The sequence below is a fragment of the Lepisma saccharinum genome, chromosome 3, assembly GCF_977018435.1.
Source record: "Lepisma saccharinum chromosome 3, izLepSacc3.1, whole genome shotgun sequence".
Lineage (NCBI taxonomy): Eukaryota > Metazoa > Arthropoda > Insecta > Zygentoma > Lepismatidae > Lepisma > Lepisma saccharinum.
In genome coordinates this window covers 69859079-69875180 of record NC_139231.1, presented here as the reverse complement: position 1 = coordinate 69875180, position 16102 = coordinate 69859079, and the positions used below count along the sequence as shown (strand labels likewise).

The 16102-nt window shown below is 36.6% G+C and overlaps 1 protein-coding gene across 4 annotated transcripts in view; it reads right to left on the bottom strand.

Annotated features, from left to right (window-relative positions):
* The window catches only part of sll (adenosine 3'-phospho 5'-phosphosulfate transporter 1), a 48068-nt gene that overhangs the window by 22605 nt on the left and 9361 nt on the right, over positions 1–16102 (bottom strand). For 3 of the 4 annotated variants that reach the window (XM_083118729.1, XM_083118726.1, XM_083118727.1), the window contains exons 2-5: positions 10020–10142; positions 5399–5619; positions 2919–3115; positions 81–305 (exon numbers count right to left, since the gene is read on the bottom strand). In XM_083118729.1, the coding sequence (XP_082974855.1) occupies positions 81–305; positions 2919–3115; positions 5399–5619; positions 10020–10051 (675 nt within the window). In that variant the 5' untranslated portion in view covers positions 10052–10142. Of the gene's footprint in view, positions 1–80; positions 306–2918; positions 3116–5398; positions 5620–10019; positions 10143–10976; positions 11090–16102 lie in introns of those variants that run through there. The other variant, XM_083118728.1, reaches the window with a different exon arrangement.

The following is a 16102-nucleotide window of genomic DNA, read 5'->3' as shown; positions in this document are numbered from 1 at the left end:
ATCATATACATAACATTACTGCTGCTCTAAATATAGGACATCATTCATTCTACAAAAGCAACAAAAATTTAAACATTTACCTGAGTAGGAAAACTGACGTACTTTAAAGCTTCATATTGGCACCACGCACTCATGATATTGGAGAAGGAGCAATATGCATATTTGTAGAGGGGCGACGTATGGGAAGGCTGCCGTGAAGCCAATATATACACACCGGACAATAGAAATGCAAGGATACGATTGACAAATACAAGGAACTGCGAGTCCTTAAACTGCTCCTTATTTCCTTGTGCATCAGTGTAAACCTAAAAAGACAGTGTCATCATATAAAACCTGAAATATAGTTATTCTGGAAAACAGACACAAAAGTTTACATGTCACATTTCACAAAATGTGTCTACCAAAAATGATTTCAATTTGTTTCTTCTTATAGCATATATTGCATTTTTAAATAGAAAAACACAATAAAATGCAATAAAACAGGGCTGTTTAAGGTAAATGAATGTTTGAGAACAAAAGGCTAGTACTTATATGGGTTTAAATGATGATTGATTACAGGATATATCACACTGGAGTAGCACATATCACTTGAAAAAGAATCAATTAACAGCAACATTTCACACCAACCTGGCATGAGACAGGCTACACAAGACTACATTTCATGCACGATATCCTCAACAAGTGACACGTGTCATTTGTTACTTTGATGTGACGTCTCTGCTGGAGATAGTGTGGATGGTGCAAATAGCCACAAGCACTGATGCACCCAAAACCTCTTTGATTCTAATTATAGTAACAATACAAATTTTCAGAATATTATATTAACATGCACTCTTGTTTTGAAAGGAAAAAGTGACAAAAATACCAGCTGGCCATATTTAAAGTTGCCCTATTCAGAGCCCATTTGAAGCATCGGATTGCGGTGAAACTAGGTAGAGAGACTATGAAGATCATGGGGAAGCGAAGGCTGATGAAAAAAAAATAGTTTAAATTTTCACCACCAGGTGGTAATTTGGTGTAGAAATCTGGTGCACAGTGAACAACAACCCAAGAAACACTTCGTGTCACTGTTGATAATGTGTTATGCTGCCAAAGTTTCATTCATGTTGACGGGGTGCATACTGAGCACCGCTGTACCAACATAAAACTCAAATTACTGGTTGTTGTTACTTCAGCACCACATTTGCACCTGGTAGTGAAGAGTCTAACTATTTTTTCATCAGCTTTCTCTTCCCCATGGTCCCCAAAGACTCTTTACAAAATTTCACTGCAATCTGTTGCTGCAAATGGGCTTCGGAAGACTCCGAGTAGGGGAATTTTAATTTGCATCACCACATTTCAACCTGGTGGTAAAAATTTCAACTATTTTCTTTTTTCGTCACCATTCACTTCCCCATGGCTTCCATAGCCTGTTTTGGGCTAAAAATTTAAAAAAAAAGTGTGTTATGCACACTTAAATACAGGGCAACTATAAATGATTCATTCAATTTCAAAACACTGTATTTTCAAAAGTATTGCACATACAGATATCAATGATACATTAAAATAACTGTAAACTCAACAAGTTTGCATCGTGACACACTGTTGGCAGCACGAGTGCAGTGCCTGTACAAAATGGCAACAAACTGAGAAAAGAGTTTTTGTGTATTGGAATATGCGAGATGTTTATCCGTTACTGCAGTGCAGCATGCATTCAGAAGAGAGTACAGAAAAGAACCACCATGTAAACAAAGCATTTTGCGGTGGTATCAGCAGCTTAAGAACACTGGGTTGCTACAAATGTATGGGTGGAACTCGACTACCGCTTGGATGTGCATCGTGTGGCCAGAGGGACACACATAGAACATTTGTAGAATGTGAGGAAAACTTGGTGAGATTACAGTTATTTTCATGTATCATTCATATCTGTATGTGCAATACTTTGGAAAATACAGTGTTTTGAAATCGAATGGATCATTTAAGTAGCCTTGTATAGTAAATTCCACCTCTTCTACAATAAATTCTCAACTTTCAAGCCAACTGACAACAGGAAGCAGAAAGCTCAGCAGACGATGCAAACCAGGATATACACGCCAGCGTCGCCGAACGGGAGAAATTGCAACTACCGCTGCCCGGGGACAAACAAAGCAGTGACGCGGTACCATCTCCGCTCCAGACGTACCCTTAGTGAATGAAGACAGTCTCTCTTTGAAATTAATAGGATTCTACCATTAAATTGTGCAATGAGGAAATACGAAATTTTACGTAAGTAATTTTAAACCACGTTTACCGCATCCATAATGAATAGAATATTTATGTTTCTCTAATGTTAATATTTTTTTTGCAAAAATACAGGGTGCACAAACCAATTGCCAGAGTTTCCACAGCCTGTAATTTTCAAAATGGAAATAACAAAATAAAACATTATTATTATTATATGTGAGACACTTGGTTAGCATGAGAAGGACCCCCTGCATGGAATATATTTCCAGATATATGCCAATATGATCTCTTCAAATGGAGTTCCTCCAGTGGCATGTTTGTGGATCATTTGTGGAGTGTTAGTGGCTCTACAAATGTGCCAATCACTGGAACCACTATCCAGCAAGGACATATCTTACTATAGAATCTAGTGTATGCTTACAAAATGCATCGCAGACATACACAAACGGGTCGCTGAGTGGCCGCATGCAAAAGGGTCCTAAAACACTGACACAGACATCCAACTAATCTCCCTGAAAGTTGGAAGCAGCTAATGAACAATTGGATACACACTAATGTCATCTACACCTGCACACATGTGAAGCCCACGTCAAAGAGGATTGCTGCTGTTATTTGATCAAGGGAAAAAAAATAATGTGGCATTAGGTACAGTATGCTAGTGTAGTCTCCTTATTCCTACAACAGAGGAAAGAATCGTAGACAAATGGCATACTCACTTGGGTCATAACCTTTTCCTGCAGAATCCCCCATGTCAGATAGGATGCCTGGAGCCCAACGAAGCAGAAGAGAAGGACCAGGGCCTCCTGGAATGTGCTTCGGGCATGTGCTGCCTGCTGGTGGTCCTCGCCCAGCAACTGGGCCCCCTTGTGGTCATACATACAAAGCTTAACAATGGAGGGGAAACATCCAGTGTCTGGAACACATACATTATCAGATCACTCTCCACGTCAGTAGTTTCTGTTACCTGTAACTCAACAGATTCTTAGGAGAAAATGATAAAAGAGATGCTTATAGGCTGTACAAATACAACTAAATATTACACTATTTCTATATTCATTGCTTCACATTCCTTATCTACCTCACTATGCTTGCAACATCAGGTTTGTAGCACATTATGCTAAACATTGCAGCACAGTACCAACTAATCAGCAGTTACAGGCATAAGCACATGCAGACAGTTAAATATTGTTGAATCAGATGTACAAAGATTGCTTGAAAAGTTTGGTGTAACAAACAAGTTCAACACTTTTTTTGGAAGTAGATTTTATTTCTCAGCATAGTCTCCCACCAAGGGACACACTTGATCCAGATTGTTTCCAATCTTTTCATCCTATCGGAAAAATATATTTGGCCAAATTCTGCAAAGTACTTATTGATGGCATCAATGACATTCTAATTTGATTGATTGATTTGCCTTATTTTACTTCGCTACTTGTGCTACTTTTGGCTAATTTGCGAAGATGGGGGATCAGTGCCGACATGATGAAATTGATGAAAGGGCACTCTCAAACATCCATGCCCAGGCAGGGATTCGAACCCGAGACCCCTGGCATTGTAGCACAATGTGCTAACCACTCCGCCATGGGGGTTGGCCATTCTAATTTCATAACAATTTTTTCAAAGGCTTAAAGGTAGTCATTTTTTTAAAATTTGGCAACAGGAAAAAATTGCACAGGGGAATAGTGTGCATAAGGAATCAATGTTGTCATTGTGACTGTTGATTTGTGGATGGTGCGTTGTCCTGGTGAAAGAACACTTTGTTGTGTACCAATCTTGACTATTTCAAAAGTAGTCAATTCAGATGAATGTCAAACATTAACCACGCATCATATTTGGCCGAAATTTTGTAACAGGTCATTTGAAAATTGTTGCTTGCAACAGTGGTACCACATAATGAACATGGAAATTTATCAAATTTATCAAACAACCCTCCTATGCATATTTACATGTAACCCCAGATATTTTATAGTAAACACTAATGTAAAAATATGCTTTTGTGATAATTTTTTTTTTATTTGTTTGATGTTTCTTCGCAAATGCACCTGCCTTTTTCAAGAGGAAACAATTATCTTGTGTTTCTCTGATCTTAATGTTCTAAAAGACTAGATATGCTGAAAAACTATGTTTTATATCACGTGCAATTCAAAAGTAAGAGCCAATTGTTCTAAAATGTGACTGGCAACAGTGGTCGGACTTTACCTGCGCAGTAGCTGCAAGTGTCTATTGGGCACATAGCAACTCAATGTTAACCAGTCTTCTGCTGTTTGCCTTTATGTTATAGTGAGTAATGATGGCTGTGTGAGTAACAATCCCTCCAGTTGTGAAGTACGGTCAGTCATTCCATTTCTTAACTCAAAAGGTAGTAATGCTGCCATGAATCATGCGAAATTTATGGGCCTACAGTAATGAGTGAAGGAAAAATACAGCCTTAGTGTTCAGACTGAAGATCTTGTAGAGTGTGAATGCAAAGTGCAAGAAAACTGATGCTTTGCATTTAATACTTTTACAGTGTAATTTCCAGAAATTTCATGGACAACATTGTTCAGAATTGTTACTGACACATTAAGCTATTGGAAACTGTGCATGATGGGCCCCATAAATGTTGACAGGTGCCCACAATACCCAGAGTAACAACTGCACATGTACCTCTGGACCTCTACCGGTGAGAGATGGAGATGAATTTATGAACTTTTTGAATTGAAGATAGCAGTTGATAAGCTCACCCATTTCAGTAATGGCAGATAGGGGAAGTGCATGTGCTGGTATCTGTAAACAATGAAACATCAAATTCCCCTGGGGCTACTGAAAATGATGGAGAAGAAGAAGAAAAAAAAACTTGACACATGGAAAAGTAAGTACATTTTACATGTATTGTTAAAATTTCACCATATATGATAAAGATGAATTATGATTACTTGCAATCGATCTTACAAAGGAACACCTTTGGCCAGTTCAGAATTTGAACCCTGGAACCTCCTTGGTAATAGTGTGTCAACTACTCAATGTTTTGCCAATGATGTTGTAGTCACAGACACTTTTGGGTTGTAATGACCTCATTTACTTTCAATGGAATATGGCTGTACAATTGTTACACACATACATATATTGCCATATTTTATTGAATATGAATATGTGTAGATTAAATAGACACAAATATGCTTAGTGGAACACCAAAGTGTTCCAAAAAAATACCAACCTCCTTTTTCCAAGTAGTTTGTACTTCTAACATATTTTATAATTATTATGCCAGGTACAAATATAGTAGCATAGGTTATAAGGTTGACGGACAATCTGAAGAGCCAGCTATCTTGGAGCTCTGCCGCACCCCCATTGTGAATATGAACCTTCTCCTTGGACAGGGACCTTAGCAACCAGGAGCTGATGAACGTTGTAACCGCTGCACCAATAATTAATGTGCTACAAAGAAAAAAATATATATATTTCAGAGCTTCAGCTGATTGTCCATGTGCTAAATTTCTCTCCTTGATGAACAAATTCATGTCATTCACATGCATCTTTCTTGTAACTTTGTCGGGAGAAGATCACAGATACCTAACACACTGGAGTTTGCCAGTTTTTAGTGCTGCCAGCACAGAGAGGAACGAAATCCATTGCACAACCACTAGGAACTGAGGAGTCCAACCCAGTGCCCTATCCAGAGGAATGACAATTCTGGCCGACCAGCAAGACCAGCCTCCAGCCACTTGCAGTTGTCTCAACACAGAGGCAATCCATAACCCTTTCGTTCATGTAGGGTTTCCAAATTGCAATATAAGACTATGTAGTTTGTTTATTGATTTGGTTAATTTTACTTCGTATTTCTGCCACTTTTGGGTAACACAAAGATGAGGTTGAGTGATGACATAATATAAATTGATGCAGGCATGCTCACATAGAACACCCATGTGCCCAGAATGGAATTTGAACCCAGGATTTGTGGCATTAGTGCACAGTGCAAAACACACTGCCACAGAGATCGGCAACTAGTTTGTTAACACTGCAAATGTTGAATAATATCTCCTCTTTGAGAGGAGAAAATAGATGACTTCAATTTAGTTGCCATCTACTCACTTACTATGCTCATTGAGGTTTCACTGGAAGGTTCACACGTCTCAAAAAAAAAAAAAAGACTGAATTGTAGGCATCCAAGGAGACGGTGATCAAAATTACAAACCCTCTACCCATTCCCCTAAACAGTCTTTATATAAGCAGGAATAAATTAATCCTTAACCATCTGAAGGAAAAAAGTGCAAAGAACAAAGCAATGTATAAAAACATCCTTAAAATTAAAAGAATCTATCTAGATGACAAGACACAAAATGGAAATATATACATTAATTGATACTTAACCTTTTAATATAAAAGCCCGAGTATACTCTGGTTTTTAATTTCCACGAAAATATAATATCCCGAGTTTATTCGGGGTAATTTCTTTTTATCCGTACACATTTTAAAAGAACGATTATACTCGTTTTTCTATGTTTCTGCATGTTTCCGCTAGATAGTGCTGTTGAAGTTGTTGTTTACTAATCTTTCCGGTAGGTGTCACTAATCTCCTTCTTTTGACGTTTATTTTCGTCTATGGTGTAGGTGTGAGAAAGTCAGTTCGGGTGCCTTTGATTTCTTCAGTGTTTCTTGGTGGTATTCTTCTTCTTTTGAGAAAATGGAGAGTGAAGAAAAGCTTCATATTGAGTTTAGTGGTTCAGATAGCTCCGAAGAAAGTCTTGAAGAAAGTTCAGAAGAAAGTGATGTGTCAGATTGATCCGAAACTGACTTTGCAAGTGCCAGACAGTGGTGTGAAATTGATACTTCTGGACAACTCCCAACTGCCCGACCACACTTTACTTTCACAGGTAAACCCGAAGTGAATTTCGAGCCACATATTGAGGATGTTATGCACTACTTTTGTCAGTTTATTGATGATGATTTCGTAGGAATTTTGGTGACTGAAACTAACAGATATGCAAGGCAGACACTGGCACGAGAATGGAAAGATGCAACAATGGACGAAATGTATATTTTTAGTTCACTCATACTGTTACAGAGTATTGTAAAGAAACCTACCTATCAAATGTACTGGACTAAGAATCCAATTTTAGCTACACCAATTTTTCGACAAATTTTGCCGTTTCATAGATTTGTGAATTTGAAGAGAAATCTGCATTTCTCTGATAATAGTACATATGATGCTGCGAGTCATCCTCAACCAAAACTGAATAAAATATGGCCAATTTTGGATCACTTATCTACTAAATTTAAATCTGCTTGTACTCCAGAACGAGATGTGACAATTGATGAAAGTCTGATGTTATACAAAGGATGCTTTGGATATATACCTATGAAACGAGCCAGATTTGGCTAAGTCATTCATGCTGTGTGAATCGGCAACTGGATATGTCTGGTCCCTAATAATATATACAGGCGCTGGCACTAAATTTCATGACTATAAATATTTTCCCATGTCATCACAAGTTGTCATGACACTCATGAAACCCTTGCTGAATATGGGATACTGCCTAACTGTAGACAACTACTACAGTTCTTGCCAGCTTGCCGACATTTTGATATCTAATAGAACAGAGGTGTATGGCACTGTGCGTCCCACAAGAAAGGATATGCCTCCATCGTTTCAAAGGATGAAACTGAAGAAAGAAGAGACTGTAGCATTCCAACGAGGTAAACTTCTTGCACTGAAGTGGAAAGACAAAAGAGATGTCTCGATGTTATCCATCCAGTGCGGAAATGGAAACATGCAGACAAAGGAACAAAGATGTTGTGAAGCCTGTGGTCGTGTTTGCATATAATGATACAATGGGAGGTGTTGATAGGGTAAATCAATACATTGCAAACAATCCATTGCCACAAAAGAGAGGTAAAAAATATTATAAGACAATATTTTTCCACCTCTTAGAACTAGCTGTGTGGAATGCCTTCGTACTCTACAGAAAACATGGAGGACGGAAGAGTGCCCTTGACTTTCATGTCGCTGTCATTGAGAAAGTGGTTGCTCATCATCAAAGAGAAGAATTTTCGCCGAAAGCAGCTGGTCGCCCCTCAGCAACGCCAACACCAATGCGACTTGTTGGTCGCCATTTTCCTTCAGTGATGCCTCCAACTGAGAAGAAGCAAAATCCTACAAGAATGTGCAGAATGTGTAGCTGTGTGCGTGATGCTAGAGGGAAGAAGGCTAGAAGACAAGGTACATGTGTAAGGAATGCAGTGTAGCTTTGTGCATTGATCCATGTTTCAGGGCTTATCACACAGCCAGTAACATATAAACAATGTATTTCACGTTTAGTGGGTACACTTATACATGTTTTAGGACTAATGACAAAGTCCCTATAATATAAACAATTGTTTTCAAGTTCACCAATTAGTGTTTCAGTGCTATTTTGTGTTTATTTTGATTATTAAAATACCTTATCTTGATTTTTTAACAAGTTCTATTGGTAATATTTTACTCTTTGATAGCACGAGTATACTTGGGATTTTATTTTAGGGGCTTTTCAGACACATGTATCTCATTGTTGAGTTGTCAACAATCAACATTATTATAACCATTTATAATGTTCTTAACTGATAATTTCAACCGAGTAATATAAAAATTACATTAAAATAATTTTTTTTTAAAAAAAATCTGTATGTTAAGAGGTTAAACTGATTGCAAAGATACATTACAAAAGCAATGCTGCGTACATCACAGCAACTCAATGAAAACCCACACAGAAAAAAATTATATCACTACATTTAGTGGGACATAACACAATGTCCTTCCTTTAACCCATCCGCTTACCTAGTCGTCGAATCGACGGCCTGACTGGACGTTTGCTTCCCATACCTAGTCGTCGAATCGAAGGGTTCCCGATTTTCATCACGTAGTTCCTTTTTCATTCAATAGATGGCAGAGGTTGTATGATCTTTCAAATCTATGACGAGTACGTTTGTGCTGCTAAGTTTTTCATACCATTTCAAGCGTGTTTTGTTCAGTAATTTCTCATGTAAACAAACCTTCATTTGTTACGTCTTGCAAACATGTTGCATAAGAATGTTGTAGATGATTCTGCGATTGAAAAGTTGCTTTTCGATAGCGATGAAGAGGAAAATGTGGATTTTGGAAGGGGAGATGAACACGGGGGTTCATTTTATGTTAGTGAAATTGAAGAATGTAGTGAAAGTGAGGAAGAGGTGGCTGTGGCAGGAAAAATATTAAAGGTTGAGGAATGGAAATGGAATGCAAAGATGTGTGTGATCAAATTTATTAGGTGAGTTTCTAATTATCTTTCAAGTAAACTGCATATGTGCATACTTATTACTATACTTCCACTTCAATATAAAAAATTTTCACGTAAATTGCTTGGATAGTTTAAACAATATTTGACATCTTGTCTTGCTGTGCAACCTTCACGGGATGTATTTCATGGTATTTCATGGCAAAAAAATTGGCATTTAAATGGTAAGCGGATGGGTTAATTGATACATCGTGTACAAAAGGTAAAGTGCACCCCTGTGCATAGTACCACGCCATGAAGGCATATAGGGTGTGGGGGGGGGGGGGGTAAGGCCACACACTTTCTTGATCTGGTCGTTAGTGGGGGTGATGTGATCAGCATCACCCCCCTGACCACCTTTACCCCCCAGGGTTTCCCCCAGGTACCCATGTTATTCTAAGCTGGGTGGGCACCGGGGCCACTTCCGTTAGAAAAGTTCCCAGATTTGAACCGGCTGGGGATCGAACCTGGGACCTTTAGCATGGTAGTCAGATGCGTTACCGACTGAGCCACCACAACCAACATCGTATACACTTGATGAGAACTTACCAGATAATAATTTCCGGCTTTCTGAAAGACATGGTGGTGCTTGATCTGCAGACAATGTCATGCAGTAGGAAAACTTTATTCACATAAGTTGAAGTTAATTTTTGCAATGGCACGACTTAACATCTGAAAACAAAACAAAAAAGACATATAAAAGAATACCCAAATCACATACAGGGACTAGTTTTTTCAATCTTAGGTGAGCTGTTAAAGAAAGACATGAAAAAACAAACAAAAACACATGCACAGATATCTTGCCAGTGAAGAGATCAGCCATTCGTTGCAGCAAGTTCCTATACTTTTCAATCCTTTCTAACTAATTTATACATGTTTCAACCTACCCTTCCATGGTTGAAGAAGGACCAACATTTGTCCAAAAAATTTATAGGAAAAGCAAGGTACATGTGATTTTATCCACTTTTTAATATATTGAGGACACGTGGCAAAAAAAAAAAAAAAAAGAAACTTTTTTTGGGGATTTCTATCATTAATTCAATCATTTACATTTTGGCTGTCACATATACTGTCCATAGTACAAGCATCAATTTCATTATCAAGCCATGAACAATTTTTTGTTGAGTTATTTCATTATAAATTGCTTTTAAATCATGTAGCCTACATGAGTATATTGACTTTTGAATGATAAAATATTTTGTGTTACTGTGTTTTTCGATATGCTAATTCATGGCAATTAGTTAGTTGATACTTAAAAGGCCAATATGACAGTGGTACAAGGTTTTAAAAACAATACAAAAGTTCAAATTTAAAAAAAACAACACACACACACCACTTATAAAGAAACAGGCATATATCCCCGATACGAATCATACATTTCCCTCTGTAAACACCACAACCTGCCTTCTCTCAGCAAAAGAAGGAAAATGCAATTGCTCTGTTTCTTATACAAAATCATGAACAATAATATTCAAGTGCAACATCTTCTAGAACAAATACACATACGTGTTCCTATCTCCAAGACACGATCCAAAGGGGGGCCTCTTTTACTGTAGTAACAGAAGATCGAACATTATAAATAAATCACCTATCAGGAGAATGTGTGAACTGCACAACAGATGTTCCGAAAGGGAACCAAAATTAGATATATTTCACATGCCTATTGGGACATTCAAAAAAGTTTTTCAAGGAATGGAAAAATAAATGTCAACAATGTAAACAAACACAATTTTTGTAAATATATATTTCTTTCGTAGTTTATACTCAATTACATATATGTACGTACTTTCTAGAGTGTCAATTATTTACAGGTCCTTTATTACACACATAATTAATGTATTTCTTCAAGGTAAATAACTTCTATCCTTGATTTATACTGTGTTTATTTTATTTCCATATTTTTTGTAATTTATAATATATTATATTAGTATCTCCTCATATATCTTTTTTTTTGTATATGATGGTAAAAATCTGAAATACTGAGTGTAAAGATAAATACATTGTGCATTGTACTTAATAATTGAAATATTGTATTCATGGAGGCTATTTTTGTAGATAATAGCTAGTTAGATATTTTATTCCACTTCAATTAACATGTATTATTATAACTCTGTTTGTTAACTGTTGTATACACATATAATTTAGCATTGACATGTTTTATGTTTATTTACATTTCTGCACAATAATATTTCTTATCAAACTGTAAATTTACAAACTCAAAGCAAGAAATGTAGAACACTGTAATTGGGCATTCGCCTGTTATGATTAATAATAAATAAATAAATACTTTATTCCATACAACTGGACAAAACCATTATCCTGAAAAAGGGTACTGAGTAAAATAACATTAAAATATTGCACTATAGAAACGACATTTTTATTCCTTATGATAAAAATAAAAATACTATAACTGATTTTGTTATTTAGCATTTCTTGTCTGTCACTTTTGGTTAATCATGACGATGAGAATGAGTGATAATATGGTAAAAATTGATGAATTTCACTCGCAAAGGAAACACATGAATAGGCCGGGACCCAAACCTAGGACCACTTTGTATGAACAGATTCTGATATTGGTCAGAATTCCATAGACTGGATGATTTTCACAGGGTGTGTAGGAGGATAAGGAAAGTTGGCTCCGTGCCGATATCTTACACCCTCAATTTCGCAAACATTTAAAATATTTTCGTCAAATAAATAAGTTTCTTGTAACAAAGGGTGTTTCTAAATAGCACGGAAGGTATTTTTTTTACATTTAAGGCTACGAAACTTACGTTTTTTTGATATTGAAGTTCCTTACGTACGTAGTGCCTATAATGCTTTTCAGGGCTTCCATAATGGATACTTGTGGGATGGGATAATTTGCAACTTCTTATTTGTATGATGGTACGGTGGGGTCTCACTTATTGCACAACACTTGAGCAACCTTGTGTTCTGACATCAGACGAGGAATGCATACGAGGTTAGGTTTCATTTCTGTGGAAAAGGACAACAAAGATTTTTGACATACGACTTAATTCTCTTTTGGACTTTCAAATTATCTTAGATACGCAATTCAGCTTGCACTTGGGATAAAGAGGTAAGTTACCTTTTGAATAATTTCAGCCTTATTTCTTTGGTACCTATATGTGTCGGTGCGAAAAATAATATTGGGGGCAGTTGGCTCTGGCCAGTTTCTAACATACCTTCAAAAGTGACTCTATATACAAAGGTGGGGCCGCGGCAGTGGTAGGAGGTGGTAGTTTAATTACCCCAGAGGAGGAGTCTGGAATCGGTGGGAAATTTGAACACATCAACCACCTAGCAATTTCAAACGGCTGTAGAGTTGTAAATACTTGTTTCCGTGCTCCAAAATTTTATTATTCACAATTAGCAGCACATAATCTCCATAAAAAAAAAAATCCACCTGCAAAATCGAGGGTGTAAGATTTCGACACGGACCCGGAAAATTTTCCAAAGTTTAAAAATATATTTGAAGTTTGTAGAACATGTACAAATTGATTTTAATTCACAGAAGACAGAAATTATGCACAAGCTAAATTAAAAAAAAAAAAAATTGCCATAAACCTGTAGTTGCTGGCATTTTTTCTCTTTTGTGTTAAAATGTATTCATAAGTGTATATATGTGTGTGCAGAAATACGAAAGCAATTTCATCAGACTAAAAATTGTTGAACGTACCACATGTAAAATAGAAGAAGAAACTAGGGAAACACAAAGCAACGAAACTGAATGAATGAATGAATGAGTTAAAATATTTGGATGCATCAGCACATATGGCCATTTTGCACCCTTCAAAGGGTATAAAAAGCTCCTTGAGGAAGGTTTAAATTGCAAGGATATAAAGGGACCTGTACAGGATATACACAACACAATAAAAAGTTAAGAAAACTTCCTCAGAGGACCACTCTTCTCAAAAAGCTAAAAACCTTTTTAAAGCATGGTCATCTACCAACATGGATGATAAACATTTGGAACGATAAAAAGGGTTGGTAAGAGTTCTGAATGTTTAATGATTTTTTGCAAGTTTTATAGGAGTATTAGAAAGCACTTGGGAATACTGAAAACAATTATGGAAGAAAGTTTGAAGCTTGGAGAAGCTTAGTACAGTTAAAAACTTCATCAAGCATTATTACTGGTGAAACTATGATTTGAGAAGTAGCTTACGTGACATCTGCACTTTCTAGTGACCAGCGATTCTCAGTTTGTGGACATTTCAGTCACCCTGTCCAAGCAGGTTTTCATGCGAGATTCAAATGTAGTTTCATGCTTGATTGGAAGCATTTATGTACATTATTTTAATGATAGAGACCTAAACCTGGCCAACCTAACCTAATAACGGTAACAGAATGGTATAGTGAAAACACATTTCTTCAAATTTACAGGAGAAACTACTTACGGAACTGAGGTTCGGTAGACTTTTGGAAGCTCGTGGAAGTGTTTTCTCCCTTCGTTCAACTTATTCGGCCGGTAAATCATGTATTTTTCGACATAAATGTATCTCCAATGCACGATAGCTCTTGCCACCATTACAGTCGTCTACGTATATCAAATGTTCCGTGCGTTCGATTATGTAACCCCCTGTTAGTGTAGCAACCATGCAGTAGTTTTACAAGATGACATGTGAAGGTTGCATTGTGAAATAATTTTTTTCCAATTAAATTTTCTATGTTTGCCTAACCTAAGCTTCCGTGAATGGTTTGTGGATCAATTTTCACTTAAAAACCTTCTGTAAATAGTTTGTGCGGCATTTTTCGGTTAATAAGTGAAGGTTGCATTGTACATTTTTTTTTCCAATTTAATTTTCTGTTTGCCTAACCTAACCTAACCTTCCGTGAATGGTTTGTGGATCAATTTTAGCTTAAAAATGTGAATAGTTTGTGATGCATTATTTGGTTAATAAGTTTGGGAACACTGCTTATCAGCTGACGATATATAACGTGAGTCAAGATTTGCCCGCCATATTGTGTGTAACGAAAGCGAATTAGCAACGAACAATAAATACTTGTAATGTGAAAAATTATGCTTGTTTCAGTGAAAAAAGCCAAATCCCACGTTCAAAAATGGGTAACATTATAGTATAGGGGTGACGGATTTCTTCAAATTTACAGGAGAAAGTACTTATGGAAATCATTTTCTGTAGCGTTGTGGAAGTTTGTGAATGTAGTTCTGAAAAATTTTATTGTGAATACATGTTGTTTTCTGCGAAAATCTCTGTCCGACACACTGTTTCTGCTGCCGCCATTAACTTTCTGCACGAGAGCACAATGTTCCGTGTGTTAGATGACATAACCCTGTAGTCAGTGTTTCAAACTCACCGTGTTTTCACTAGAACATGGCGTGTCGAGTATTTTTAATTTTTTAATTTATTTTTTTAACTATGCTTGCCTAACCTAACCTTACGGAAAATGGTTTTTGAGGCTAATGTCAATGGTTTGTGAGGTATTAGCATAATTTCAAAACCGGGGACAAAAGTAGGTATTTTCCGGTGAACGAGGTTGCAACACTGCATAAATCGACAAAACACTCTCACAATGCACCCTGAACCAGTACACTATCGCCCGCCATAATGTGTTACAGAATCGAAATAACAAGTAACAGTAAGTACTCGTAAATGTAAGAAATAGACATTACCTTAGTTAGAAATGCATTATTTCACCTTAGGAAATGTTCCGCATTCCAAAATAGTACGTTAGCAATGTAAAAAGGTGCGAAATATATGATTTATAGGTGTCACCCCCATACTATAATAGTACCCAAAAATGTTCCGCTATGCATAACAGGTAAGTACAAATGTAAATAATTAGGAAATAAATTAATGAAATGTGTTTTCACTATACCATACTGTTACCCATGTAACTACCCTCCTTCGGCAGAACACCAAATTCCATTAATTTCTTAACCAAACCATGACCATCCTCTTCTACACTCCACTTATATAACTGTAGCACATTAACAATCTTTTCATTCTTCTCCGCTATTCTTCCACGACCAATGCCGTGAACCAAAGAGAATCGCTCTGAACAGCGTCCCAACGCTCTAGACAGCGGAACGAACGTTGATCGTCATTTCTTCACATCATCAAACATGGTTCCTATGTTTCTTTATGGGGAATTATCGCGATAATTAACAACATTATTTTACAAGTTCTACAACTCAATGTGCAATTTAAACATGTTAGCCCCAAATATTATGTGCATATACGTAAGTACGACTGCATATTTAGTGAGTATAACAACTAGTAAACTAATTATACAAGATATCTATATTGTAAATTCTTACCAGACTCACATGAGTATATGGAAGGGAAACATCGTTCTGTAGAAAACACGCAGTAAGTAATTACTAAGATTTTGAAGTATGTGTTAACAGACATAAATAGAAACTAAACCATGTAAAAAATATGTACGTATCAGCAATAGTTCGAAATTAAACAACTGGAACTTGGGCCAAAGTCTATTCCCTATACAAGATTGAACACTTTGTAAAGCATGCATATAGATCTATGTGCTACAAAAAAAAAAAATGTTGCACAATGAGAATGTAGTAAACAAACATTATGCTGCATAGAATGTGTATATGTTGGCGCAATGAATTCTCACGATGTAGAATAGGTTCATGCAAGATGTGATTA